Source organism: Accipiter gentilis, chromosome W (assembly GCF_929443795.1).
Source record: "Accipiter gentilis chromosome W, bAccGen1.1, whole genome shotgun sequence".
NCBI lineage: Eukaryota > Metazoa > Chordata > Aves > Accipitriformes > Accipitridae > Astur > Astur gentilis.
In genome coordinates, this window is record NC_064918.1 from 35,200,229 (window position 1) to 35,226,343 (window position 26,115).

At 46.3% G+C, this 26,115-nt stretch overlaps 2 protein-coding genes across 3 annotated transcripts in view; one reads left to right on the plus strand and one right to left on the minus strand.

Annotated features, from left to right (window-relative positions):
* The window catches only part of LOC126035456 (uncharacterized), a 430,975-nt gene that overhangs the window by 242,168 nt on the left and 162,692 nt on the right, over positions 1-26,115 (minus strand). Inside the window, exon 2 of one of the 2 annotated variants that reach the window (XR_007504936.1) lies at positions 24,164-25,505. Coding sequence is in view for 1 of the 2 variants with exons in the window: in XM_049794064.1 (XP_049650021.1) it covers positions 24,822-25,505 (684 nt within the window). In the remaining variant the exon portion in view is untranslated. Of the gene's footprint in view, positions 1-24,006; positions 25,506-26,115 lie in introns of those variants that run through there. The other variant, XM_049794064.1, reaches the window with a different exon arrangement.
* Positions 731-6,778, plus strand: LOC126035584 (creatine kinase S-type, mitochondrial-like). The gene is made up of 4 exons (XM_049794230.1): positions 731-882; positions 3,308-3,506; positions 4,962-5,057; positions 6,530-6,778. The coding sequence occupies exons 1-4, from the start codon at positions 731-733 to the stop codon at positions 6,776-6,778; spliced, it is 696 nt and encodes a 231-aa protein (XP_049650187.1).

Consider the following 26,115-nt stretch of genomic DNA (forward strand, 5'->3'; position numbering starts at 1 on the left):
GAGTTTCTGTAGGTGATAGCACTGAAAGGAACGACCTACCTAATGCCACATCCTGCCACATTTGACTTTTCTGACTAGACAGCCACTTACAGCAGAGTCACCTGGAAGCATTTTCAATAAAAATATAGAACTCACACTTCTGACTTAGCAGGATGCCTTATCCCACTCCATGCCACAAAACCCTGCAATCTACAGTCAGCATTATATAATTGATTATACCATGAAATACTCAAAACCTCAGACTCAAAACCTCCACAAGGTTTCAACCTCCTTTCCTATTACTCCTTTCACCAAAATACCAAAATACTCCTTTCATTTTAAATATTTTTGTCTGCTGTTTCTTACTCTGATACTGTACCTTTTTGGTCAGTGGAAAGATGTCTCTATGTAATGCATTGTTACTATGAAGCAAGCTAAAGCATTGATTTATGGCCCTAAATCATTAAAACAATTAAAATATTCTGGGTGTTGGGTTTAGAATTGTGCGCTCAATACAGCACTAAAAATCAATTGATTTCCAAGTCTACCAAAGGTGCATATATAGAAATACAATAAATGCTAACCATTTTTCTTAACAGTGTTTCAATGCAAACCAGTAATAAAAATTAATTGCTTCTTTTATTGGACTACAGTTAAAAGTGAAGGTTTATTTTTCATTTGCATTGTATGAGGTCTTATGGGTTGATTTTAGGTTGTCTTCTCTTCTAGAAATTGTATCTTTCCAAGACAAATGGCTAGCACATTCTGTCGTCTCATGGCTGGCCGTGCAACTGCTGCACTCTTTGCAGCAGCAGGCACAGGGGTCCTAACCACTGGGTACCTCCTCAATAAGCAAAATGTTAAGGCTGCTGTTCAAGAAAAACGAAAACTCTTCCCTCCAAGGTAAGCACTTTGGGTTAAGTAGCCGGCTAAGCATAGGGCCCAGTTAACTGGGCTAGGCATAGCATTTAACTCTTTGGGGGAGGAGGATCCCATTAAAGCTGCAGAGTACCTACTCCCTCATGCAAACACACCATCTATGTGTCTGCATATGGGCTGTTGACTGACAACCTAAAACCCAGCATCCTTTATTAGTAACCCCAGTTTTAGATAGCACTGACAATGGCCTTCAAGACCAGAAAATAGGGGTGTGAGATCATATCAACACACTCACAAAAACATTGCCAAACAATGACAAGCCTGAAAAATGGTTCCATTTTTAGGCAAAGCACCAAATTAGTTCTTATTTTATCTTGTCAGCTCTTGAATGCTTTCAGCGCCTATTGGACTGCCTGACTGTATAGATTCTACTATTAGGAATCATGGAAGTATTTTAATTATGCAAGTAGTAAAGAAACCTCTTATATAACTACTGTACTTGAAATATTCCTAATGCTGTTTAAAAACTAGCTTGTTGATGATTAGAAACTAGCTACAGATATGTAAGTTGACTTTGCTGGCCATATTTGTGAAAAAACAGAACAAAGCACACACACAAAAAAGGGACCAGGCTTTGACAGATTTTTTTATGTAGCAAATAGTATCTTAGTTCAAATAAATTCTCATAAAAATAATGGGGTTGTGCATAAAGCAACGTGTTATCAAAACAAAGTAAATATGATTTGACTCACTTGCAAAAATGCTTTACTAAAGCATGTTGTCTTCATTTTCTCTGGTTCATTATACTGTACAGCTTTTTGTAAATAAAACCATTAAAAAAAACCCCAAATATTGTAAAAGAGTTAGATTCCCAGCTAATATAGATCAGACAGTTCCACTGATGTCCACAAAGCTGCAAGAACATCTCGGTTCAGAATGAGAGCTCTTATCCAGTTAAACATAATTAATTTCCTACTTGAACAAAACAATGTTAGAGCTCTTTTAATTCTGAATAAGAGTGTCTCAGCAGAGTTTCAATAAGGTTTAATACACTTTCAAAGGTCATTAGTATTAATTTTTCTGGTTGCTCCAAGTAACAGAAAGCTGCTATTGTCTGTTAGTGCAGTTGCCCACCAGTGCAGTGTGGAGTACTTTGCGTGACTTCAATATTCCTCCCTTCCTAAATTTCAGTGCAACGTATTGTGGTGAGTTATCCTTGGCTGGCTGCCAGATGCCCACCCAGCCACTCTCTTATTCCCCCTCTTCAGCAAGACAGGGGGAGAAAATAAGATTAAAAACCTCATGGGTTGAGATAAGGACAGGGAGATCACTCAGCAATTACTGTCACAGGCAAAACAGACTCGACTTGGGGAAGATTAATTTAATTTATTGCCAATTAATTGTAAGAGAGTAGGATAGTGAGAAATAAAAACAAAACTAAAACCACCTGTCCCCCACCCCCCCGTCCTCTCAGGCTCAACTTCACTCCTAACTCTTCTCTCTCCTGCCCCCCAAGTAGCACGGGGGAATGGAGAATGGGGGTTGCGGTCAGCTCATAACACTTCATCTCTGCCACTCCTTCCTCCTCACACTGTTCCCTGCTCCATTGTGGGGTCCCTCCCATGGGATATAGTCCTTCACCAACTTCTCCAATGTGGATCCTTCCCAAGAACCCAAAAACAAGCTGCAGTTCTTCAAGAACTGCTCCAGCATGGGTCCTTTCCATGAGGTACAGTCCTTCAGGAAAAGACTGCTCCTGCATGGGTCCTCCACAGGCCACAGTTCCTGCTAGAAAACCTGCTCCTGCATGGACTCCTCTCCATGGCCTGCAGTTCCTGCCAGGAGCCTACTCTAGCATGGGCTTGCCATGGGCTGCAGCTTCCTTCAGGGCATATCCACCTCCTCTGGTGTGGGGTCCTCCGCAGGCTGCAGGGGGACAGCCTGCCTCACCATGGTCTTCCCCATGGGCTGCAGGGGAATCTCTGCTCCAGCACCTGGAGCACCTCCTCCCCCTCCTTCTTCACTGACCTTGATATCTGTAGGATTGTTTTTTCTCACATTTTTTTCTCATTTCTCTCTCTCACAACTTGCTATGCAGTGTTTTTTACCCTTTCTTAAATATGTTATCACAGAGGTGCCACCAGCTTCACTGATTGGCTCAGCTTTGGCCAGAGGTGGGTCCATTTTGGAGCAGGCTGAAACTGGCTCTGTCCAACATGGGGGCAGCCCCTGATCTCTTCTCATAGAAGCCACTCCTGCATCACCCTCCCCCCCCCCCCGAAAACCTTGCCACATAAACCCAATACATGTATAAACCAAGAACTAATTATATTTTTCAACTGTGCTGTGTACTCCATATCTCCTGATCGCTTAAGTAGTTTCTTAAATTAGCAAGGATTACTGTTTAAAGATATCACATTAAGTGCTTGTGATTTTTTTTTCTCTTCAGTGCAGACTATCCTGATCTCCGCAAACATAACAACTGCATGGCTGAATGCCTCACACCAGCAATTTATGCTAGGCTAAGGGACAAGATGACTCCCAATGGCTACACCTTAGACCAGTGTATCCAAACCGGGGTTGACAATCCTGGCCACCCTTTCATTAAAACTGTGGGCATGGTTGCAGGTGATGAAGAATCCTATGAGGTAAAATATTTTCACAATGCTATCATATTTGGTTCCGTTTGTATGGTATAGTTCACAAGAGCTTGTTATATGAACACAGATTCTTAGTAGAATATGCACTCCTAAGGGAAATTGTATCCCAGAGAATATATAAGGGGCAGGCCATGTGCATACAGACAGTATTTTCCCTGCTCTTTATGAGGATTTGAATGCTATTCTACATTAGGTAATGCAGTGAATATGAGGCATTGCTAAAGGACCCCTCTCTACTGCAGTCAAAGTTAATAAAATATGGCTGCTTGGGACCAATACTCTATTTGCCTCCAACAGCTGCTCTCTTTCCTACTACTAAACATAGTTTATGGAAAATCAATCAGACAAATCAAAATAAAGGTAATATGGAAATTACATTGTAAAACAGTTGAGGCAGAACTGAAAAGAAAATGTCTTCTGTGAAGTGCCGGGCATCTTTAAGCCATAGCTATTGGAACACAACAAAAGCCAAAGATAGTATTAGGATAGACAGGTTTATGTAATTCTGAAACAAGGAGAACAGAAAAAGAAGAAAATCCTTATTTTTATTTACCTCTGTGGTCTGCTTCCTTCAGTCTTACCATACAAGGGTATCTATTATTATACAGTCTCTTAATAGTATCCCAAATGCTGAGCTGCTCAGGATGGAAGATGACACTTGGTATTCTGGAACTACCAGCTTCTGTGATTTGTTTTACTTATTTAGACATGGTGACTGCCTTAAAAAGTTCTGCCAGAGTTATTGCTACACAACAGAATGAAGGTGTGATTGTGATCAGTGTTGTCATACCTGTGCTAAATGGCTCTAACTAGCACCAGTATCCAATGGCAGTGAAGACATAGGTATTCTCATACGACCTAAGAACAGGACACAAGCTGCCTGGGAACTGAACGTGTATTTTAGTTGCTAATAAATCCTGAAATCTAATCTGGTTGCCACCACATTCAGTACCTATCTGTGGTAACTAGAATAAGCTTGTAAATAAAGTAAGGTGCAATTGTAAGGTAAGGTGCAATTTTTGTTGTGAAGATGAGCAACCACTACAGAGCACTGTTTAGGTCAAAATGACTGAAATCCACCACCAATAATCTCCCAATTTATTGTTAGGAGACAGAGGGTGAAATTCCATGTTCTGCTTCTAGGAGGTACAGCAGAAACTCAGAGCAACTGAGAAACTGGCAGTTACCCTCTGCTACATAAAAGAGAGCTCTATTGAAAATAGATCAGATTTTGAGAGATAATTTTTTCAGAGACCACTTTTCAAAGATATAACCCACATATGACCCTTCCCTTCATATATACCCCTGTCAGCACTTGCAAAGTCCCCTTTATGGCTGCCATCCAGGAGCCTGTACCAAGGGCTTTCCCTTGTGACTGAAGTTAGTGCATTAATGTGTTTCTATGATACTGAAGACTCTTTGTATATTCTCTTGACTCCATAGGTATTTGCTGAGATTTTTGACCCTGTCATTAAAGTGAGACATAATGGCTATGATCCACGCACAATGAAGCATCACACAGACTTGGATGCATCTAAGGTAGGATTTAAATAAAATAATGAGGAAATAAAGATTCAGTGCTGCTTCTTACAATGATGATATTGTATGTAAAAGTACTTTTTTTCCCCTGATCCAACTCCAAAGAAAATGAGGAAACTGGCTAAGGAAACTGGGATACCACAAATGACTGAAATGGCACATCCCACAGGGAGTATGTCTAAATGAAGTGAGGCCTGGTTCTGTCCTTTCTTTTTGCAAAGCTGTTAGTTTACAGCTTAGGTCTGATGGGGTTTTCAGCATCTGACAAAGGACAAACCAGGCTAGCATCTGCATGGCCTTTCTTTCTCTTCCTTATTCTTCTCTTCTAATTTCCTCTCTTTACTGAACCTCTTTCACTGGACTACTCTAGTGTTCACCTGATTACTCTATTCAATTACACCCTGAAATCATGCAGAAGTGTCAGAGGCACGAGACTGTGCAAAAGGAGCAAGCCAGGAGCCAAGAGCGATAACAAGACAGGCAGAGCAATGGGCTCACCAAGGGCACAGTTCCACAGTACCCAAGAAGAGAACAGGTCTAGTTAAAGTAACCAGGTTCAGCCAACAGCCCAGCAATTGACAGAGAATCCCATAGTGACAAGGCAAGTCTGAGGTCAGGTCAGCAAGGCAGGGTCAGGCTAAACAAGGTACAAGGCCAGGCACAGGCATACATACAAAGTAGCTCAGGCAAGGACTGAGGGTGAGGGCCTTAGATTAAATGCACCTCAAACCAAGGTGTAAAGACCCCAGATGAAACTTCTCACAGATCTTTTTCAGACAGCTCTTTTCAAAGTTGTTGGATCCATGGTTATACAGCTGTGCAATATCAGAGCTGGCTAAAACCCAGTGGAGAGAGGGTGAAAGAGGTTTGCAGAGCTCCTTGGTGCACTCATGGCCCTAACAGCAAGCTAGTTGCATCCCTACCTTGTTCTTAACAGAGGGATTAATCCCAGCTGGTACTAAGCATTTGGGCCTCTGCCTAATGGCACTGTGAGTCTGTTCATGAGATGAAGACAACCATGTATTTAAGGATTAGAGTGAAAGCATTTCCCCCCTGCCCCGCACACACACAATCAAATCTTACCCATTGCTTAGTATTTCCTTCATAGTTCAATAACCATGTAGATTAGCATCATCTTGGGCTTTCCTCTTTCAAAAGATCTTCCATACCTGGCCTTCTTTCTATGTTCATATCTGTATTTCCAAAAGCCACTCAGATCCTTTCATATTCCATGCTGGAGCTAAGAAGGATCAGCTGGTTACTTTGCCTCATTCAGTCAGCAAAAGAACTTTGGAGTTCCTAAAAAAACCTTATTATCTGAAACACTGAGGGGTTCCTAATGTTCTGTGATATCTAGGAGAGGTCATGATCCTTGAGCAGAAAGATGCCCCATTTTTGTATGATGGGTTTTTTAAATGGTAGTATACAAAATGGGGGACTGTGTGTAAATTAAAAAAACATTCTTCCTTCAGATCACCCATGGTCAATTTGATGAGCGCTATGTCCTCTCATCACGTGTACGTACTGGTCGTAGCATCCGAGGCCTCAGCCTTCCTCCAGCTTGTACCAGGGCAGAGAGAAGAGAAGTGGAAAATGTTGTGGTCACTGCTCTAGCTGGGCTGAAAGGAGACCTTTCTGGAAAGTACTACAGTTTGACCAATATGTCTGAGAAGGATCAGCAGCAGCTTATTGATGTAAGTATAACTCCATGTTACGTGTAGGGCTTTTGCATGTGAATAAGAGCCACATTTACACTCAGAGAAAATGCAAAAATGAAACTGATTTGGGGAAATTATTTCAAATGGTGCCTACACATTTGGGATCTCTACGGTTGAGGGTAGCAAGCGTGTTGTCCCAAAACAGGGTTCTTCAACTGGTGTGCGAAGAGCCGATAACACACAGAGCCGAGATATTTGTTTCTTTCGTGTCTGCGCAGAGATGGGTGCTAGGTGGTAACTCCGCAAAGCTAGCACACACCACAGGGTCTTATATACACATCAGGACCAAGGAAAAAGTGGTAACAAAATACATGATTGGTTACTGTCGTGGTTTCAGTCCAGCCAGTAACAAAGGACCACGCAGCCGCTCGCTCACTCCTCCACCCCCCTCCGGTGGGATAGGGAGGAGACAGAGGAGGGAAAGAAAAAAGAAACTGGAACCTCGAGGGTTGAGATAAAAGGCAGTTTACTGGGACAACACAAAGAAATTACAACAACAACAACGGTACTAATGAAAGAGTATACAAAAAAAAGTGATGCACAGTGCAACTGCTCACCACCTGGGACTCGACGCTCTGCCACTTCCCCCACCGAAAGCCGAGAGCACCCCCCCGGCCCACTCCCCAGTTATATACTGAGCATGATGTCACATGGTATGGAATAGCTCCTTGTTTAGTTCAGGTCAGCTGCCCCGGCTATGCCCCCCATCTCCCAGGTTCCTGTAAAAATTAACTCTATCCCAGCTGAACCCAGGACATTATCCACCCCTTATTCTATACCATCTACATCATGCCCAGATCTTACATTTTTTCCCAATCAACCACTACTACTTTCCTTGTCTTATATATAAGTATATGGAATCCACCCCCCGACCTCGCACACACACACACACGGTGTTCCTTTAGCCAATGGGCTATTCCTCTAACGTGTCCATCGATTTTGGGGCTCTATCTGTTGTAACAGTTCTTCAGGTTAAGAGAGATGGTGTGAGATGTTGGGTTGTTGTATGCTACCTCTGGAACTTGTGGCTAGTACATTTGGTGCAACCCACGCCCTTGGTCTGCAGGTCAAAGATGTTGATCTTGAGGAAATTGCTGGGTGCCAGTTCAAGTTCTATCACTGTTGTACTTGGCTCAGTTTCAAAACTCCATCCTGCAGTCATTTGGATAATTCTTACAGTAATACCCTTGGTATGGCATATAGACACTATAGATACAATGACATGCATTGGCAGGTTATTTAGCAGTTAAATATCATACAGCCCAATTCACTGGCTATTCTCTCCCAAAATCAAATCTCCCTGAGGTACACATCGAACTTCCCCATCCTTCTGCATCACCCACCAGGTGTACCCAGGTCCTTGAGCAAAAACAACCCCTTGAATGGGTTTGCCTCTGCTTGAGGGAAGACTAACCCAGACTGTCTTTCCTAACATGCTCCTCATGCGCACTACAGGGACTTTATCCCCTTCTACAGTATGTGGAACTCTTGGTTGGGCGGGGCCAGCCCGATTGGCGGATCCTCTAGTATTAACTAACCAGGTGGCTTTTGTTAAATGTGTATCCCAATGCTTGAAAGTTCCACCCCCCATCGCTCTCAATGTAGTTTTCAGCTGTCCATTGTATTGTTTGATTTTTCCAGAGGCCAGTACGTGATAAGGGATGTGATATACCCACTCAATGCCATGTTCTTTGGCCCAGGTGTCTACGAGGTTGTTTCGGAAGTGAGTCCCGTTGTCCGACTTGATTCTTTCTGGGGTGCTGTGTTGCCATAAAATTTTCTCTTCAAGGCCCAGGATAGTGTTCCGGGCAGTGGCATGGGACACAGGGTATGTTTCCAGCCATCCAGTGGTTGCTTCCACCATTGTAAGCACATGGCACATGCCTTGGCATGTTCGTGGGAGTGTGATATAGTCAATCTGCCAGGCCTCCCACTGTTTATATTTCAGCCATCGCCCTCCATGCGACAGGGTTTTTTGCCACTTGGCTTGCTTAGTTGCAGCACGTTTCACATTCATGGATGACCTGTGCGATAGTGTCCATGGTCAAGTCCACCCCTCGATCTCGAGCCCATCTATATCTTGCATCTCTTCCCTGATGGCCTGAGGTATCGTGGGCCCACTGAGCCATAAATAGCTCACCCCTACGTTGCCAGTCCAGGCCCACCTGAGACACTTAAATCTTGGCGGCCTGATCTTCCTGCTGGTTGTTTTGATGTTCTTCAGTGGCTCGACTCTTGGGTACATGAGCATCTACGTGACGTACTTTTACCACTAGCTTCTCTATCCGAACAGCGATATCTTGCCACAGTGTGTCAGCCCAGATGGGTTTGCCAGTTGTCCTTCTTACATTGCTGTAGCCACCCCCATAGGGCATTTGCCACCATCCATGAGTCAGTATAGAGATAGAGCACTGGCCACTTTTCTCTTTCAGCAATGTCTAACGCTAGCTGGATGGCTTTCACCTCTGCAAACTGACTTGATTCACCTTCTCCTTCAGCAGTTTCTGCGACTAGTCGTGTAGGACTCCATACAGCAGCCTTCCACCTCCAATGTTTTCCCACAATGCGACAGGACCCATCAGTGAACAGGGCATATTGCCTCTCATTTTCTGGCAGTTTATTATACAGCGGGGCTTCTTCAGCACGTGTCATCTCCTCCTCTGGCGACATTCCAAAATCTTTGCCTTCTGGCCAGTCCGTGATCACTTCTAAAATTCCTGGGCGACTGGGGTTTCCTATGCGAGCCCATTGTGTGATCAGTGCGATCCACTTACTCCACGTGGCGTCATTCGCGTGATGTGTAGAGGAGACCCTCCCTTTGAACATCCAGCCCAGCACTGGCAGTCGGGGTGCTAAGAGGAGGTGTGTTTCAGTACCAACCACTTCTGAGGCGGCCCGAACTCCTTCATATGCTGCCAAGATCTCTTTTTCAGTTGGAGTATAGCGAGCCTCGGATCCTCGATATCATCGACTCCAAAACCCCAGGGGTCGGCCTCGGGTCTCCCCAGGTGCTTTCTGCCAGAGGCTCCAGGTAGGGCCATTCTCACCAGCCCCAGTGTAGAGCACATTTTTAATATCTTGTCCTGTCCGGACTGGCCCAAGAGCTACTGCATGAACAATCTCCCCCTTAATTTGTTCAAAGGCTTGTCGTTGCTCAGGCCCCCATTTAACATCGTTTTTCTTCCGAGTAACTTGGTAGAGAGGACTTACAGTTTGACTGTACTTTGGAATATGCATTCTCCAAAAACCCACAACACCTAAGAAAGCCTGTGTTTCCTTTTTATTGGTCGGTGGGGACATAGCTGCAATTTTTTTAATCATGTCCGCAGGGATCTGACGACACCCATCTTGCCATTTTACTCCTAAGAACTGGATCTCTTGCGCAGGTCCCTTGACCTTACTTTCTTTTATGGCAAAACCAGCCTTCAAAAGGATTTGGATTATTTTCTTCCCGTTCTCAAAAACTTCTTCTGCCGTGTTGCCCCATACGATGATGTCATCAATATATTGCAGGTGCTCTGGAGCTTCACCTTTTTCTAGTGCAGCCTGGATCAGTCCATGGCAAATGGTGGGGCTGTGTTTTCACCCCTGGGGCAGTCGATTCCAGGTGTACTGGACACCCCTCCAAGTGAAAGCGAACTGAGGCCTGCACTCCGCTGCCAAAGGAATGGAGAAAGATGCATTAGCAATGTCAGTTGTGGCATACCACTTAGCTGCCTTTGATTCCAGTTCATATTGAAGCTCTAACATATCTGGCACAGCAGTGCTCAGTGGTGGCGTGACTTCATTCAGCCCACGATAATCTACTGTTAGTCTCCATTCCCCATTAGATTTCCACACGGGCCAAATGGGACTATTAAAGGGTGAGTGAGTCTTGCTGATCACTCCTTGGCTCTCCAATTGGCAAATCAGCTTATGGATGGGGATCAGGGAGTCTCGGTTGGTGCGATATTGCCACCGGTGCACCGTCGTGGTAGCAATTGGCACCTGTTGTTCTTCAACCTTCAGCAACCCCACAACCGAAGGGTCTTGAGAGAGACCAGGCAGGGTAGACAGCTGTTCAGTGCCCTCCGTCTCCAAGGCAGCTATACCAAAGGCCTAACGGTACCCTTTTGGGTCCTTGAAATACCCCCTCCTGAGATAATCTATACCAAGGATGCACGGGGCCTCTGGGCCAGTCGCAATGGGGTGTTTATGCCACTCATTCCCGGTTAGACTCATTTCAGCTTCCAATATGGTTAGCTCTTGGGATCCCCCTGTCACACCAGAGATACAGATGGGTTCTGCCCCTTTATAACTTGATGGCATTAGGGTACATTGTGCACCAGTGTCCACTAGAGCCTTATATTCCTGTGGGTCTGATGTGCCAGGCCATCGAATCCACACTGTCCAGTAGACTCGGTTGTCCCTCTCCTCCACCTGGCTGGAGGCAGGGCCCCTCTAATCCTGGTTAGAATATCCGTTACTCACTTTCTGCACACGTGAATCAGAAGTCCCTTCAAGAGGATCAGAAATGAGATCAGCCCATCTACTGCGTCTGGGGGACTGCTCACGGGAAACTGGAGCAGCAGTTTTCCAAGAAGAATCCTCTTTTCTGGTTGCTTTTTCTCGCAACTCCTGTACCCGTGCATCCAAGACTGAGGTAGGTTTTCCATCCCACTTCCTCATGTCCTCTCCATGGTCATGCAGGTAAAACCACAGGTTAGCCCGTCATGTGCACTTTCTCTCTCCTTTCTCTTGGGCAGAAGAACGCTTACTCCCAATAACTGCGATGCAGGCCTGTACAGGTGAGGAGGAGGACATATCCACTTTGAATTGCTGGAACTCTCGGGACAATTCCTCTACAGCTGAGACACAGGCCTGTAGGGAGGAAGAGAGACTTCCTTCGTATTGCCGGAGTTGGACAGCCAATTCATCCACCGTTTGTCCATAGCCTTCTCTCCAGGACATTACTGCCAATGAGTTGGCATAGGTTGGTGGTGCACTTTGTAGAAACTTCCGCCACATGGGTTGTGTGCATTGGACTTCATCTGGATCTGTGGGTGACTGCACATTTTCTGGATCATTATAAATCACCTCCAGCACGGCTAATTCCCTCAGGTACTGGATACCTCTCTCCATGGTGGTCCACTTGCCTTGGTGACATGTAACTTCATCCCTGAAAGGGTATCTTTCCTTTATACCTGACAGAAGTCGCCTCCAGAGACTGAGGACTTGTGTTTTTCTCCCAATCGCCTTGTTGATGCCCCCTTCCCTAGACAGAGATCCCAACTGCTTAGCTTCCTTACCCTCTAATTCCACACTACTAGCCCCGCTATCCCAGCATCGGAGCAGCCAGGTAACAATGTGCTCACCTGGGTGGTGGCTAAAATATTTTTGCATGTCACGCAACTCAGGGATAGAGGGGTAATTATTTCAGGTTCTGCCTCTTCCTCCTGTTCTCGTGATGACCCTGGTTCATCTTCATCTCTCACTAAGCGAACTGATTTCTTTCTGTGTTTCTTTTTCTGTACAGGGGTGACCGATACTGGCACAGGTTGGTTCTCTGGTTTAGCTGCAGTATCTGTCACTGGGGTAGGGGTAGTCACAGTACCTGTTGTCATGGTAGGGGCAGCCACGGTGCCTGTTCTCGGGGTAGGGGCAGCCATGGTGCCTGTTGTTGGGGTTGGGGTAGCCATGGTGCCTGTTGTCCTGTTTTCCATCTTTTCCCCCTTTTCCCCCTGAGGGTGTTGCATAATATCAAGCAGTGTTTGGTAGATACTGGCCAGGGCCCAGCACAGTATAGTGAGTTGTGCGTCTCTGGGATAGCCACAGCATTTTTCTTTCAAATATTCTATCACTTCATGAGGGTTCTGTAGTTGTTCGGGAGTGAACTTCCAAGTCACTGGCGGTGAGAAGTTCTCTAGATACCTGCCCACATCCTCCCACATGCCGTGCCACCCATGAATATCCAGCTTTGGGGGAGATCTCTGAGTGGTACTCTTAAAGAGCCTTTTTGTAGCCCTAAAGAAGACCTGAAACATAGTCAGGAGGCATAGCACTAACAGCACACTGGCTTGCACATCCCAAGGATATTCAAAATTCTCAAAAGCTGTTGTAATTAGTTGGAAGGAGAAAAGGGAGGCGAATGGATGGAGGGAAGTGCCCCCCCCTAACTTCCCCATGGATTGGGTGTAATTACCAATGAAATCCAACAGAAGGTGCCCAAAGTATGGAAATGATATCACTGCCTCATACAGATACCAGCTTAACCTCATGACCAGTGATGTAATCATTTCACAAGTCGACATTGCCCAGTACAGCAAAATGATAATCCCAATCACTCTCCCAGAGATGAGATATGCAACTACAGGCAATACATAGAGCATATAAGAGCTTACAAAACGCCACCATGTAAACAAATGAAACAACATTATGACTAACATCTATTTATCTAGTATAAGAAATGCATATGACAAATGTGTTTCAACACGCTCTGGCCAGATCTGTCGTTATCTCAACCCTTCAGGCCCCACATTGGGCGCCAAAAAGGACTGTCGTGGTTTCAGCCCAGCCAGTAACAAAGGACCACGCAGCCGCTCGCTCACTCCTCCGTCCCCGTCCGGTGGGATGGGGAGGAGACGGAGGAGAGAAAAGGAAAAGAAACTGGAACCTCGAGGGTTGAGATAAAGACAGTTTACTGGGACAAACACAAAGAAATTACAACAACAACAATGGTACTAATGAAAGAGTATACAAAAAAAGGTGATGCACAGTGCAACTGCTCACCACCTGGGACCCAACGCTCTGCCACTTCCCCCACTGAAAGCCGAGAGCACACACCCCCCGGCCTGCTCCCCATTTATATACTGAGCATGATGTCACATGGTATGGAATAGCTCCTTGTTTAGTTCAGGTCAGCTGCCCCGGCTATGCCCCCCATCTCCCAGGTTCCTGTAAAAATTAACTCTATCCCAGCTGAACCCAGGACAGTTACAATTTATATAACTAAAGTACTTCACATGTCTAAATAATGACCTAACTCATTATATTAATGTGGTCTTACATTTACATATTCATTATGCACAAGTGGGTGTCATTTTTCATATTAAAATCAAGCTAAGTTAGCTAAGGACACACTTTTTTCTTGACGCTACTCCAGAACTGGGCACTTGTGATATAAATCAGAAGTAAGGCAGTAGTATTGACAGAACCTCATTGTTTCACCTCCTTGCTTCAATGAATTCAATGTAGGGACCTTCCATTCTTGTTCCTATGGTTCCAATAACAGATTGTCCTTCCAACATCAAACGTGCAGGCTAAGATCCAAATTCTCCATGCAATACACACACACACAGAGATCACGATATTCATAAAGTCAGAGTCTAATTTGACAGAAAATAAAATACAGGAACATGGGAACATGAATGTAGAAGCATAAGTATTTTGTTTTAGGTTTCCTTAAAAACAGTTGCTGGTAGAACAGGATTTCTAGTACAAGAAAGGAATTGTATCTTTAGTCAGACCTTTGTTAATTTAGCAACTCTCAATTTCATCAAATAGGGGCTATATCCCCAGAAATTCCTCTGACAAAAGGACCCTCCAGAATCTGGAAGACTATCCAATTACAATTTAAAGAAACTTACAGCAAGGATGACTAACTGAATATAAAAGACTCTAAAAGCATTAGGAAAAAAGAAAGAAAGAATGAGCATGTGTGTGTGTGTGAAAGAGAGAAAGCTTCATCTTCTCGTGTGAGTAAAGTGGGGAGAATTATACCTCTCCTTAAGTTTTGCAATGAGTGGAGATAAAGTCCCTGGTGTTATGTTTGGACTTCCTTGCTTGCCTTCCTTTCTTCTTTTCTTCTACTCTCTGTTTTGCTATGTGTAGACCCCATATTTATATGAAAATGATTCTTAGGGAGTCATCTTAGATTTACATGTGTTAACAAAAATGGGTCTTAACTGATACCGAAAAGCCAGTCGAAGAAACTCTCTAAGACTCATTTTGAAGTTTTAGAAAGCAGGCATTCTTTATTGCAGCGCTGGATGCATGGGGGGATAGTTCCACCTAGCGTGCATACCACAGCTTTAGCACAAACAGGTTATATAGAATAACTAATTGCATATTAATCAGATGAGTATACATATGCATAAAAATGATTGCAACTTATTATCTTAGTACTACCTACATCCGATCATGTGCAATGAAGGATCCATTTGAGTGGAAGGGCTGCTTTTGCGACCACCGACCCATTTGAAGTTCTTGCTGGCTGTTCTTGAAGTCTTTATTCTTGTCCTTGTTCTTTGATCTTGAAGCTTAATGCAGTTTCAATCACATGTGGTCAGTTTCAACATTGTTCTCATCTAGGGTACAGGAACATCTAGTCATAAAGCCAAAAACTGCCAAACTTATGAGTAACTACCTCTACTAGTTAATTGCTTGGCTATACTTTTGTCTATTGTTTCAATCATAGTGTTAGTATAAGATTTCTAATAATTATTTACTATATCTCACTTTTACAGTCACCTAGTAGCAAACCAGTTTCCACAGCTGGTACAAAATATTAAAAGCATCAAAATATTTAGATATACCATACAGAATGTATGGAAATATGCTATCAAACTTAGAAGCTCTGCTTGGAGGGCAGTACTGGCAGAAAATAAAAGATAGCTGTTAATCCTGGGCTGAGTCAGGGTAATAGTAGATGGCTGCTTCTGGGAACAAAAGGGAGTTTCCAGAGAGCCATTACCTTGGAAATCCCACCCAAAGCAGGACCATCAAAGAGCTAACAGCTCTTCCTAGCTCTCTAGGTATGGGGAGTTGTCCACAGAAGGACAAGAATTATCATGCCTGGAAGGAGAATTGCATGATCATGCATTCCCATCCCATGCCCATTATTGGTATTGCAATGCCTGAGCTGTCATGGGAGAGTGTGCAATTGATTCAGAAGCATTTGAGATGGACTGCAGATCAAGCCCATGTACAGAATCAAAGAATCACAGAATGGTGTGGGTTGGAAGGGAACTCTGGAGGTCATCTGGTCCAACCCCCCTGCTCAAGCAGGGCTGTAGGGTTTAGGGATTAATCCGTGCGGGGCCCGGATGATGGAACACCAATGTGATGATTGAAGTCGCCAGTTTATTGAGCTTAGCTAATCATTTTTATACAGTTCTCTAAGTTGTTGAGAGACTTTGATTGGCTACTACATGCAAGCACTTGGTGTCCACACGCACAAGCATAAGCGGTGATTGGTTACATCGGTACTGTCCACGCGCACAAGCATAAGCGGTGATTAGTTACATTGGTACTGTCCACGCACACAAACACAAGACATAATTGGTTGTGTTAATTAAAGCATACAAGACTTGTCTTAGTCCAATTGGTCAAGATAAGCCCCTGAATTGAGGTTGTTTGTGCCAAGTTCCCTTTATCATGGAATGTGCACCTGTGTTTTCCTAAATTGGGATCTTTCTTCTTCTATCTTCTTATTTATTCTGTTCAAGGCCTTCTAAAGGCGCCTGGAACAGTCTTGTGACCATGAGCTATTTTCAGGCCCAATAACTAAGTTCCATATAACTGAACCCTACACAGGACCACCTAGAGCAGGCTGCCCAGGACCATGTCCAGATGGCTTTTGAATATCTCCAAGGAGGGAGACTCCACAATGTCTCTGGGCAACCTGTGCCAGTGCTCGGTCACCCTCACAGTCAAAAAGTGTTTCCTGATGTTCAGGCAGAACGTCCTGTGTTTCAGTTTGTGCCCATTGCCTCTTGTCCTGTCACTGGGAACCACTGAAAAGAGACTGGCTCTGTCTTTTTATGCCCTCTCTTCAGGCATTTATATACATTGATGATATGCCCCTCAAGCCTCTCTTCTCCAGGCTAAACAGTCCCAGCTCTCTCAGCCGTTCTTCATAAGAGAGATGCTCCAGTCCCTTCATCATCTTCGTGGCTCTTCTTTGGACTCTCTCCACTATGTCTATGTCTCTCTTCTACTGGGGAGCCCAGTAACTGGCCACAGGACTCCAGGTGTGGCCAGACCAGCGCTGAGCAGAGGGGAAGGATCACCTCCCACAACCTGCTGGCAAGACTTTGCCTAATGCAGCCCAGGGTACTGTTAGCCTTTTTTGCAGCAAGGTCACATTGCTGGCTCATGTTCAACTTGTCCACCAGAAGGCCCAGGTCCTTTTCTGCCAAGCTGCTTTCCAGGTGGGACGTTCCAAAGCATGTTTTCTGTCATCTGCAAATTTGCTGAGGGTTCACTTTGCTCCATCATCCAGATCATTTAATAAACATTTGCTGATCTGCATGTAGACTATATACAGTGCTCTAGACTCAACATTCTTACACTGAAACGGTTCATTTTAGATCACTTCCCTGAATATTTCTAATACAGTGTGCAAAATGGGTTAGTAGCTGAAAACCCTGATGTCATCCAGTTAATAAAGGAAGAAGCTGTCCATAATGTTTTGGAAAAACAGTCTTATTACTATGGGAGTATCATCCTAGTGCCATATGGTTGTGGTGTCTTGCTACGAATGCTAAAAGTGTCCTTCAAATATGTAATATAAAATTACTAAGCTTTATACTTCAAAAAAGTGTTGTGTACAATATCACAGAAATTAGACCTCATTTAGACAACTAAAGAAGAAATGTTTAAAGAATGAAAAATCAGGGCTAATTAAGATGCAACTCATTCAGTCCTATATGTTTCCAAAATAAAGTCCAAATGTGTATGTCGCTTGTGGTGCATTGAAAGAACTAATTTCTACAAAGATTGATGCAGTTATAAACCAATTAGCAGAGAAACATTTTTTAAGTAGTGTGGCCAGCAGCTAAGCACCACACAGCTGTTCACTCACTCTCCCAGCCCACTGGGACGGGGGAAAGAATAGGAAGAGCAAAAGTGAGAAAATTCATGGATTGAGATGAAGAGAGTTTAATAAGCGAAGGAAAGAGGAAGAAAACAAAAGAAGTGATGCAAAGGCAATCACTCACCATCTCCCACAAGTAGACTGATGCCCAGCCAGTCTCCAAGCAATGACTACCTTCCAAACCCCTCCTTCCCTCAGTTTTTATTGCTGAGCGTGATGTTGTATGGCATGGAATATCCCTTTGGTCAGTCTGGGTCAGCTGTCCAGGTTGTGTCCCCTCCTACCCCCAGCCTACTCACTGCAGGGAACAGGGTGGGGAAAAAAGAGAAAGCCTTGATACTTGTGCAAGCACCGCTCAGCAATAGGCAAAACACTAGTGTGTTATCAACACTGTTTTAGCCACAAATCTAAGACATAACACCATACCAGCTGCTATGAAGAAAGTTAACCCCATCCCAGCCAAACCCTGTACAACCTCTACACTTTATTCCATACCATTTACGTCACGCTCGGGTCCTACACTTTCCAATACATCCTCATTAATCACCGCTCCCCCTTCCTGTCCTTTGATATATACACAGATATCATTCCCTTAGTCTATGGGCCTCCCCTGTAAAATGTCCATAAAATGTCCATTGAGTTCACTTAGTCTATGACTTGGGCTCCGTTCATTATGGTGGTCACTCAGGACAGGAGAGGTTGCGTGTTGTGTTGAGTTATTGGATGCCAAAGCCAGCTCAGGTTGGGTCGCTGCTGTACTTGCTTGGCTTCTTGCAAGGCTCATTCTCTGTTGGTTCAGGTGATTCCTGCTGTTGTACTTCCTATAATATGCAACTCAAATCATGGGTTATTTTCCCCTAGGGTTAAATCTCCTTGAGGTGCACAACAGATTTCCCCATCCTCCTGCATTACCCACCAATTATACCTGAGTCCTTGACCGAAAGCAATCCCACAAATGGATTTGCCCATGATGACTTTCCCAGCCAGTTCCCTACATGCACTACAGGGACCTTATCTCCTTCTACAGCACATAGGAGTTCTGTTTGGGCAGGGCCAGGTCAGTTATCTGATCCTCTGGTATTAAACAGCCAAGCGGCTTCTGCTAAATTTGCATCCCAGTCCTTCTATGTCCCAGCACCCAGCGCTTTCATTACAGTCGTTAACAGTCCGTTGCATCCTTCAGTCTTTCCAGAGGCTGGTGCATGATAGGGAATGTGGTACACCCAATCCTGTTTGCTGAAGCACCGGAACAGGTTGCCCAGAGAGATTGTAGAAGCCCCATCCCTGGAAACATTCAAGGTCAGGTTGGACGGGGCTCTGAGCAACCTGATCTAGTTGAAGATGTCCCTGTTTATTTCAGGGGGGGTTGGACTAGATGACCTTTAAAGGTCCCTTCCAACCCAAACTATTCTATGATTCTATGATCAATGCCGTGTTCCGTGGCCCAGATGCTCATGAAGTTGCTTTGGAAATGAGTCCTGTTGTCTGACATGATTCTTTCTGGGGTGCTGTGCTGCCACAGAACTTGCTTTACAGGGATCAGGATGGTGTTTCAAGCAGTGATATTGGCTACAGGGTGTTTCCAACCCTCCGGTGCTCACCTCCACCATGGTAAGCATGCAGGGCTTGCCTTGGTGGGTTCATGGCAGTGTGATATAATTGATCTGCCAGGCCTCCTGTGGTGGTTTAACCCCAGCCAGCAACTAAGCACCACGCAGCCACTCACTCACTCACTCCCCCCCCACCCAGTGGGATGGGGGAGAAAATCGGGAAAAGAAGTAAAACCCGTGGGTTGAGACAAGAACAGTTTAATAGAACAGAAAAGAAGAAACTAATAATGATAACACTAATAAAATGACAACAGTAGTAATAAAAGGATTGGAATGTACAAATGATGCGCAGGGCAATTGCTCACCACCCGCCGACCGACACCCAGCTAGTCCCTGAGTGGCGATCCCCTGCCCCCACTCCCCCCAGTTTCTATACTAAACGTGTGTCCTGGTTTCAGCTGGGATAGAGTTAACTGTCTTCCTAGTAGCTGGTACAGCGCTATGTTTTGAGTTCAGCATGCAAAGAATGTTGATAACACTGATGTTTTCAGTTGTTGCTCAGTAGTGTTTAGACTATAGTCAAGGATTTTTCAGCTTCTCATGCCCAGCCAGGGCACTAGAAGTTGGCACAGGACACAACGAGGGCACCTGACCCAAACTGGCCAACGGTGTATTCCATACCATGTGACGTCCCATCTAGTATAGGAACTGGGACGTGGGGGGCAGGGAATCGCCGCTCGGGGACTAGCTGGGTGTCGGTCAGTGGGTGGTGAGCAATTGCCCCGCGCATCATTTGTACACTCCAATCCTTTTATTACTACTGTTGTCATTTTATTAGTGTTATCATTATCATTATTAGTTTCTTCTTTTCTGTTCTATTAAAGCGTTCTTATCTCAACCCAGGAGTTTTACTTCTTTTTTCCCGATTTTCTCCCCCATCCCACTGGATGGGGGGGGAGTGAGTGAGCGGCTGCGTGGTGCTTAGTTGCTGGCTGGGGTTAAACCACGACAACGTGACGTCACATGGTATGGAATACCCCGTTGGCCACTTTGGGTCAGCTGCTCTGGCTCTGTCCCTTCCCAGCTTCTTGTGCCCCTCCAGCTTTCTCGCTGGCTGGGCATGAGAAGCTGAAAAATCCTTGACTTTGGACTAAACGCTACTTAGCAACAACTGAAAACATCAGTGTGTTATCAACATTCTTTGCATACTGAGCTCAAAACATAGCACCGTACCAGCTACTAGGAAGACAATTAACTCTATCCCAGCTGAAACCAGGACACCTCCCCTTATTGATATTGCAGCCACCGTTCTCTGTACCAGAGAGTCTTTACTCACTTGATTATGGTGCATGCTTTGCTTTCACGGAAAACCTGTGTGATGGCTTCAGTGTTCAGGCCCATCCCTGGATCACCCCTGGCTCTGTACATTGCATCTCTTCCTAGACGTCCAGATGTTGCATGGGCCCACTGAGCTATGAATAGCTCACCCTTATGCTCCCAGTCAGCTCACCCTTATGCTCCCAGTCCGCTCACCCTTATGCTCCCAGTCCAGGTCCATCCGAGCCACTTCAATTTTGACAACCTTGTCTACCTGTTTGTTGTTTCAATGTTCTTCAGCAGCACGGTTCTTAGGCACGTGAGCATCTACATGACGCACTTTTACAGCAAGGTTCTCTACCTGGGCAGCAATGTCCTGCCACAATGCAGCAGCCCAGATGGGTTTACGTCTGTGCTGCCAATTGGTCTTCTTCCACTGCTGTAGCCACCCTCATAGGGCATTTGCCACCATCCATGACTCAGTAGAGAGACAGAGTACTGGCTACTTTTCTCATTCAGCAATCTCTAGGGCCAGTGGGATGGCTTTCACATCTGCCAAATGACCCGACTCGCCTTCTCCTTTGACGGCTTCTACGACTTGTTCTGTGGGACTCCACGCAGCAGCTTTCCACCTCTGGAAGCCACCGTGCTGCTGGAAAGCTATGACCTAATTGCCATTACTGAAACTTGGCAGGACGAAACTCATGACAGGAGTGCGGCTATCGATGGCTACAGGCTTTTCAGAAGGGACAGGCGAGGAAGGAGGGGCGGAGGGGTTTTCCTCTACATCAAGAAATGGATAGATTGTGAAGAGCTGTCTCTGAAGAATAGCCACGAGCAGGTTGAAAGCTTATGGGTAAGAGCTAGAGACCGAGGCAACAAAGGGAACCTTGTGGTTGGTGTTTACTACAGGCCGCCCAATCAAGGGGAGCCTACTGATGAAGCCTTCTTACTCCAGCTCCAGGAGGCATCGCGCTCGCAGGCTCTCATCCAGCTGGGGGACTTCAACCACCCCGACATCTGCTGGAGAAGTAGCACGGCGAGCTGCAGGCAATCCAGGAGACTCCTGGAGTGCATTGAGGATAATTTCTTAAGCCAGGTAATAGACAGCCCTACCAGAGGGGCTGCGATACTGGACCTGATGGTCACCAGCACCAAGTGAGCTAATCGGTGACATCGAGATTGGAGGCAGCCTGGGCTACAGTGATCCTGCACTGGTGGAGTTTGCAGTGCTGAGGGATATGGGTCAGGCGAAGAGTAAAGTCAGGACCCTGAATTTTAGGAAAGCAAATTTCCAGCTGTTCAAGGAGTTAGTCAATAGGTCCCCCTGGGAAACTGCCCTCAGGAATGAGGGAGCAGAACAGAGCTGGCAGATCTTTAAGGATGCTTTCCATAGAGCGCAAGAGCTCTTGATCCCTAGGTGTAAGAAATCAGGAAAGGAAGGCAAGACACAGGCATGGATGAGCCAAGACCTGCTGGTCAAACTGAAGGGCAAGAAGGAAATGCACAGGCAGTGGAAGCAGGGACAGGCATCCTGGGAAGAGTATAGGGACGCTGCCCGGTTGTGTAGGGATGGTGTCAGGAAGGCCAAGGCGTGGCTCGAGCTGAACTTGTCAAGGGATGCAAAGAATAATAAAAAGGGCTTCTATAGGTATGTCAGCCAGAAAAGGAAGGTCAAAGAAAGTGTACCCCCTCTGATGAACACAACTCACAAACTGGTGACAACGGACGAGGAGAAGGCTGAGGTACTCAACAACTTTTTTGCCTCAGTTTTCAGTGGTAATCTCTCTTCCCACACCTCTCGAGTGGATGGACCTCAAGGCAGGGACTGGGGGAATGAAGTCCCTCCCATTGTAGGAGAAGATCAGGTTCGAGACCACCTGAGGAACCTGAACATACACAAGTCCATGGGACCCGACGAGATGCATCCCAGGGTCCTGGGGAAACTGGCAGAAGTAGTTGCCAAGCCACTCTCCATGATATTTGAAAAGTCACGGCAGTCAGGTGAAGACCCTGGTGACTGGGAAAAGGGAAACATTGCACCCATTTTTAAAAAGGGTAGAAAGGAGGACCCTGGGAACTACTGACCTGTCAGCCTCACCTCTGTGCCTGGGAAGATCATGGAGCAGATCCTCCTGGAAGTTATGCTGAAGCCATATGGAAGTCAGGGAGGTGATGAGAGACAGCCAGCATGGCTTCAGCAAGGGCAAATCATGCCTGACTAATCTAGTGGCCTTCTATGATGGAGTGACTGCATCAGCGGACAAGGGAAGAGCTACAGATGTCATCTACCTGGACTTCTGTAAGGCCTTTGGCATGGTCTCCCACAGCATTCTTGCCTCTGTATTGGAGAAATATGGATTTGAGGGATAGACTGTTAGACGGATTGGGGCTTAACCCCGGTAGGCAGCTAAGCCCCACAGTATACCTCCTCAAGTTGTCTCTCCGAGGAGAAAAGGGGAAAGATGTAATGGCTGATCGTCTTCATGAGATGGTTCTCGGAGTAGTGAAACAACAGCAATGTAGGGCCGAAATACCAGATTACGCTCAAGGCAAGTACTTTTAGCATAGCTCTCCCACGTAAAGCAAAGCAAAGTGATAAACAGCACAGCAATCAGCAAAAATCGAAAACAGCCATTAACATTTCTTGGAGTTTGATGTACAGCAAGAAAGGGATCAAGGACCTGATCAGGTGAGGGTACACGTAAATCAGCATCTGGAGTAAATATGTCAGCAACAACAAGTAACAGCCTATCAAGTAACGACTTGGGGTGGAACGACTGGAGTGGCTGGAAAGCTGCCTGGCAGAAAAGGACCTGGGGGTATTGGTCCACAGCCTGCTGAATATGAGCCAGCGGTGTGCCCAGGTGGCCAAGAAGGCCAATAGCATCCTGGCTTGTATCAGAAATAGTGGGGCCAGCAGGACTAGGGAAGTGATTGTCCCCCTGTACTTGGCACTGGTGAGGCCCCCCCTCAAATACTGTGTTCGGTGTTGGTGCCCTCACTACAAGAAAGACATTGAGGTGCTGGACCGTGTCCAGAGAAGAGCAACGAAGCTGGTGAAGGGTCTAGAGAACAAGTCTTATGAGGAGTGGCTGAGGGAACTGGGGTTGTTTAGTCTGGAGAAAAGGAGGCTGAGGGGGAGACCTTATCGCTCTCTACAACTACCTGAAAGGAGGTTATAGCGAGGTGGGTGTCGGTCTCTTCTCCCAAGTAACAAGCGATAGGACGACAGGAAACGGCCTCAAGTTGCGCCAGGGGAGGTTTAGATTGGATGTTAGGAAAAATGTCTTCACCGAAAAGGGTTGTGAAGCATTGGAACAGGCTGCCCAGGGCAGTGGTAGAGTCGCCATCCCTGGAGGTATTTAAAAGACCGTGTAGATGTGGCGCTGTAGACATTCGTCTGATCACCCCGTGGGACTCGGCACAGGGTCCACCATACCCTGGGCCACAGAGCACTGACACCAATATGAGGATGCTGCAAATGGCGTTTATTCAACTGCGTCACGCCCTTATATACTGTCTGTCGGTCATCCCGCCTCCTTTAACCCTTCTCTTTCCGTACATCGCGAGATCTTCCGAGCGCCAATCCCTACAAGTCCCCCCTCACTATGGCGGATGACCGACGGTACAAACTGGCGTTACAGCTATAAGCGATCCCACCACCTCATGGTAATTCGTGTACTGGTGGGTATCCGCACTCTGTATAAAGAGTTTCCGCACGCAAACAGTCAGTGCTGGTATCCCACAACAAACCATAATAACCACCACCAAAAGGATTCCAAATAGGGTCAACGTTTTTCAGTCAATCAAAGACAGGAGCCATTGCCAGGTCGACGAGAGGAGATTGTCAAGCCACTGTCACCTGCCTCCTGTAATTGATTGGCTTTGTCTAAAAGCATATCATAGTCCCCTGCTTATGGGGTACACACAGCGGTTGCTGTAAAGTGGATCTGCGGTGTTCAAAACATCGGTCACACCATTTTGATGTTCGGCTGGTGCGTCTCCAGAGTTGTTGTCCACAGCGGTCATACTTGACAAGCACCCAAGGGTCACAACGACCACAGTGCAGGTACTCAGATGATCTTCTGAACGGCATCCTGCAAAATAACTCACAACAAATCGTTATTGACTGAGGTCTGGTTTCAACCACCGTGACGGCACCCAGCGCACACGTGAGTCTGGGTGCTCTGATGACTGTACTGCAGCATACCCTCTTCCCTGTGTCACCAAGCGCCTCCCACCTTCCCACTTTCCTGTTTCTGGGTCTTTCTTGTTGGGTCTCAACTAGTGCTGCTTGTAATCTGTTTGTCCAAGCTTCTTTCTAAATCAAAAAAAAAATGGGAGTCAAAATCATACTGCAAAACTGTCGCGAATCCCAGGGAGTCAGTGAACCGGAAAAAACCACATCTAAAAGAGAGCCTGTCATGGGATGTCCTAAGCCGTAATCATCCACGGTCTTCTTCACTTGTTGCAAAAGCTTGCTATCTAACGGAGACCACTCCACCCCTACACCACCTGGACCAGCTCGGACTGGGCAAACTAAAGGGGGTCCTTCAAAGCGTATGCCGTCCATAACACATTCCTTTGCTACAATTTTCCAGTCTGGCAACGTGACCTTCGGTGAATCGGGAACTCCTTTCTGTTCCCCAGCTGCTTGTAGCAGCTGCCGCTGTTGCTTCACCTGCTCCTGTATCTCCTCTACTACTCGCTGCAACATCTGCAGCGGATCTGTAGCTGGGTCGGACGCAGGTATTAAAGGCATAGGCGTTGCCTTTTCACTGGCTGCTGCCGACTGCGCCTTACAGCCGGAGATAGCCTTTTGTTTTACCGCTGCGTGCGGCGGACGACAGCGGTTTCCGCCCACCAGTTGCCACGCCTCCTCTAACCGTTGAGCCGACCCCTCGATTGAGTCCGTACCACTCTCTTCCTCTTCCGCTACGCGCGTAAGAGGGGGTGTCCTGACTTTCCTTCCTCCTTCCTTTGGCCGTGCTCCGCCTCTCCCGACCTCCGGAGAGACATCCGGGGAGAAAGCGGATGTCGGCGCCATCTTAGGGTGAGCTTGTGGCGCGGTTCGCAAAACACGTCCCGGCACCCAATCCTCCGGATCATACAGGGGAACCGCTCCCTCCTCTACCTGCTCCTTTTCTGATCCCTTCATCACAGCCCTCTCTGCCTCCTCTAGTCTCTGCCTCTCCTTCTCCCGTCTCCTTTGCTCAGCCACGGGTTCCTCTGCCTCCTGAATTAACTGTCGCTCTTTCTCCCGCTCCTCCTCTCTCGCCCGTTCACGCTCCCGTTCCAACTCCTCCCAAGGGTATCCCGGTGGTTCGGCCGGTGCCGACGGCTGCACTGGGAGCACCAGAGGCGTCTGCTCCGCTACCTCCGTTAGCCCTTCTGTCCGCGCCTCCCCATCCGCCTGCACGCCCCGATCCGCCTGCGCCTGCATCAATCTCTTTGCTTCCTTCCATGTTAAGCCCTCCTCCCGCACTTTCCTGAAAATCGCCCTAATCCGCCCCCACGTCTTTAACTCCGGACCATGCTGCGTCGCCATAGCCCGTTCCGCTAAAGCCGCGGTGCATTTCGGCCAGCACTCAGGAGACAATATGTCCCCCGGGCGC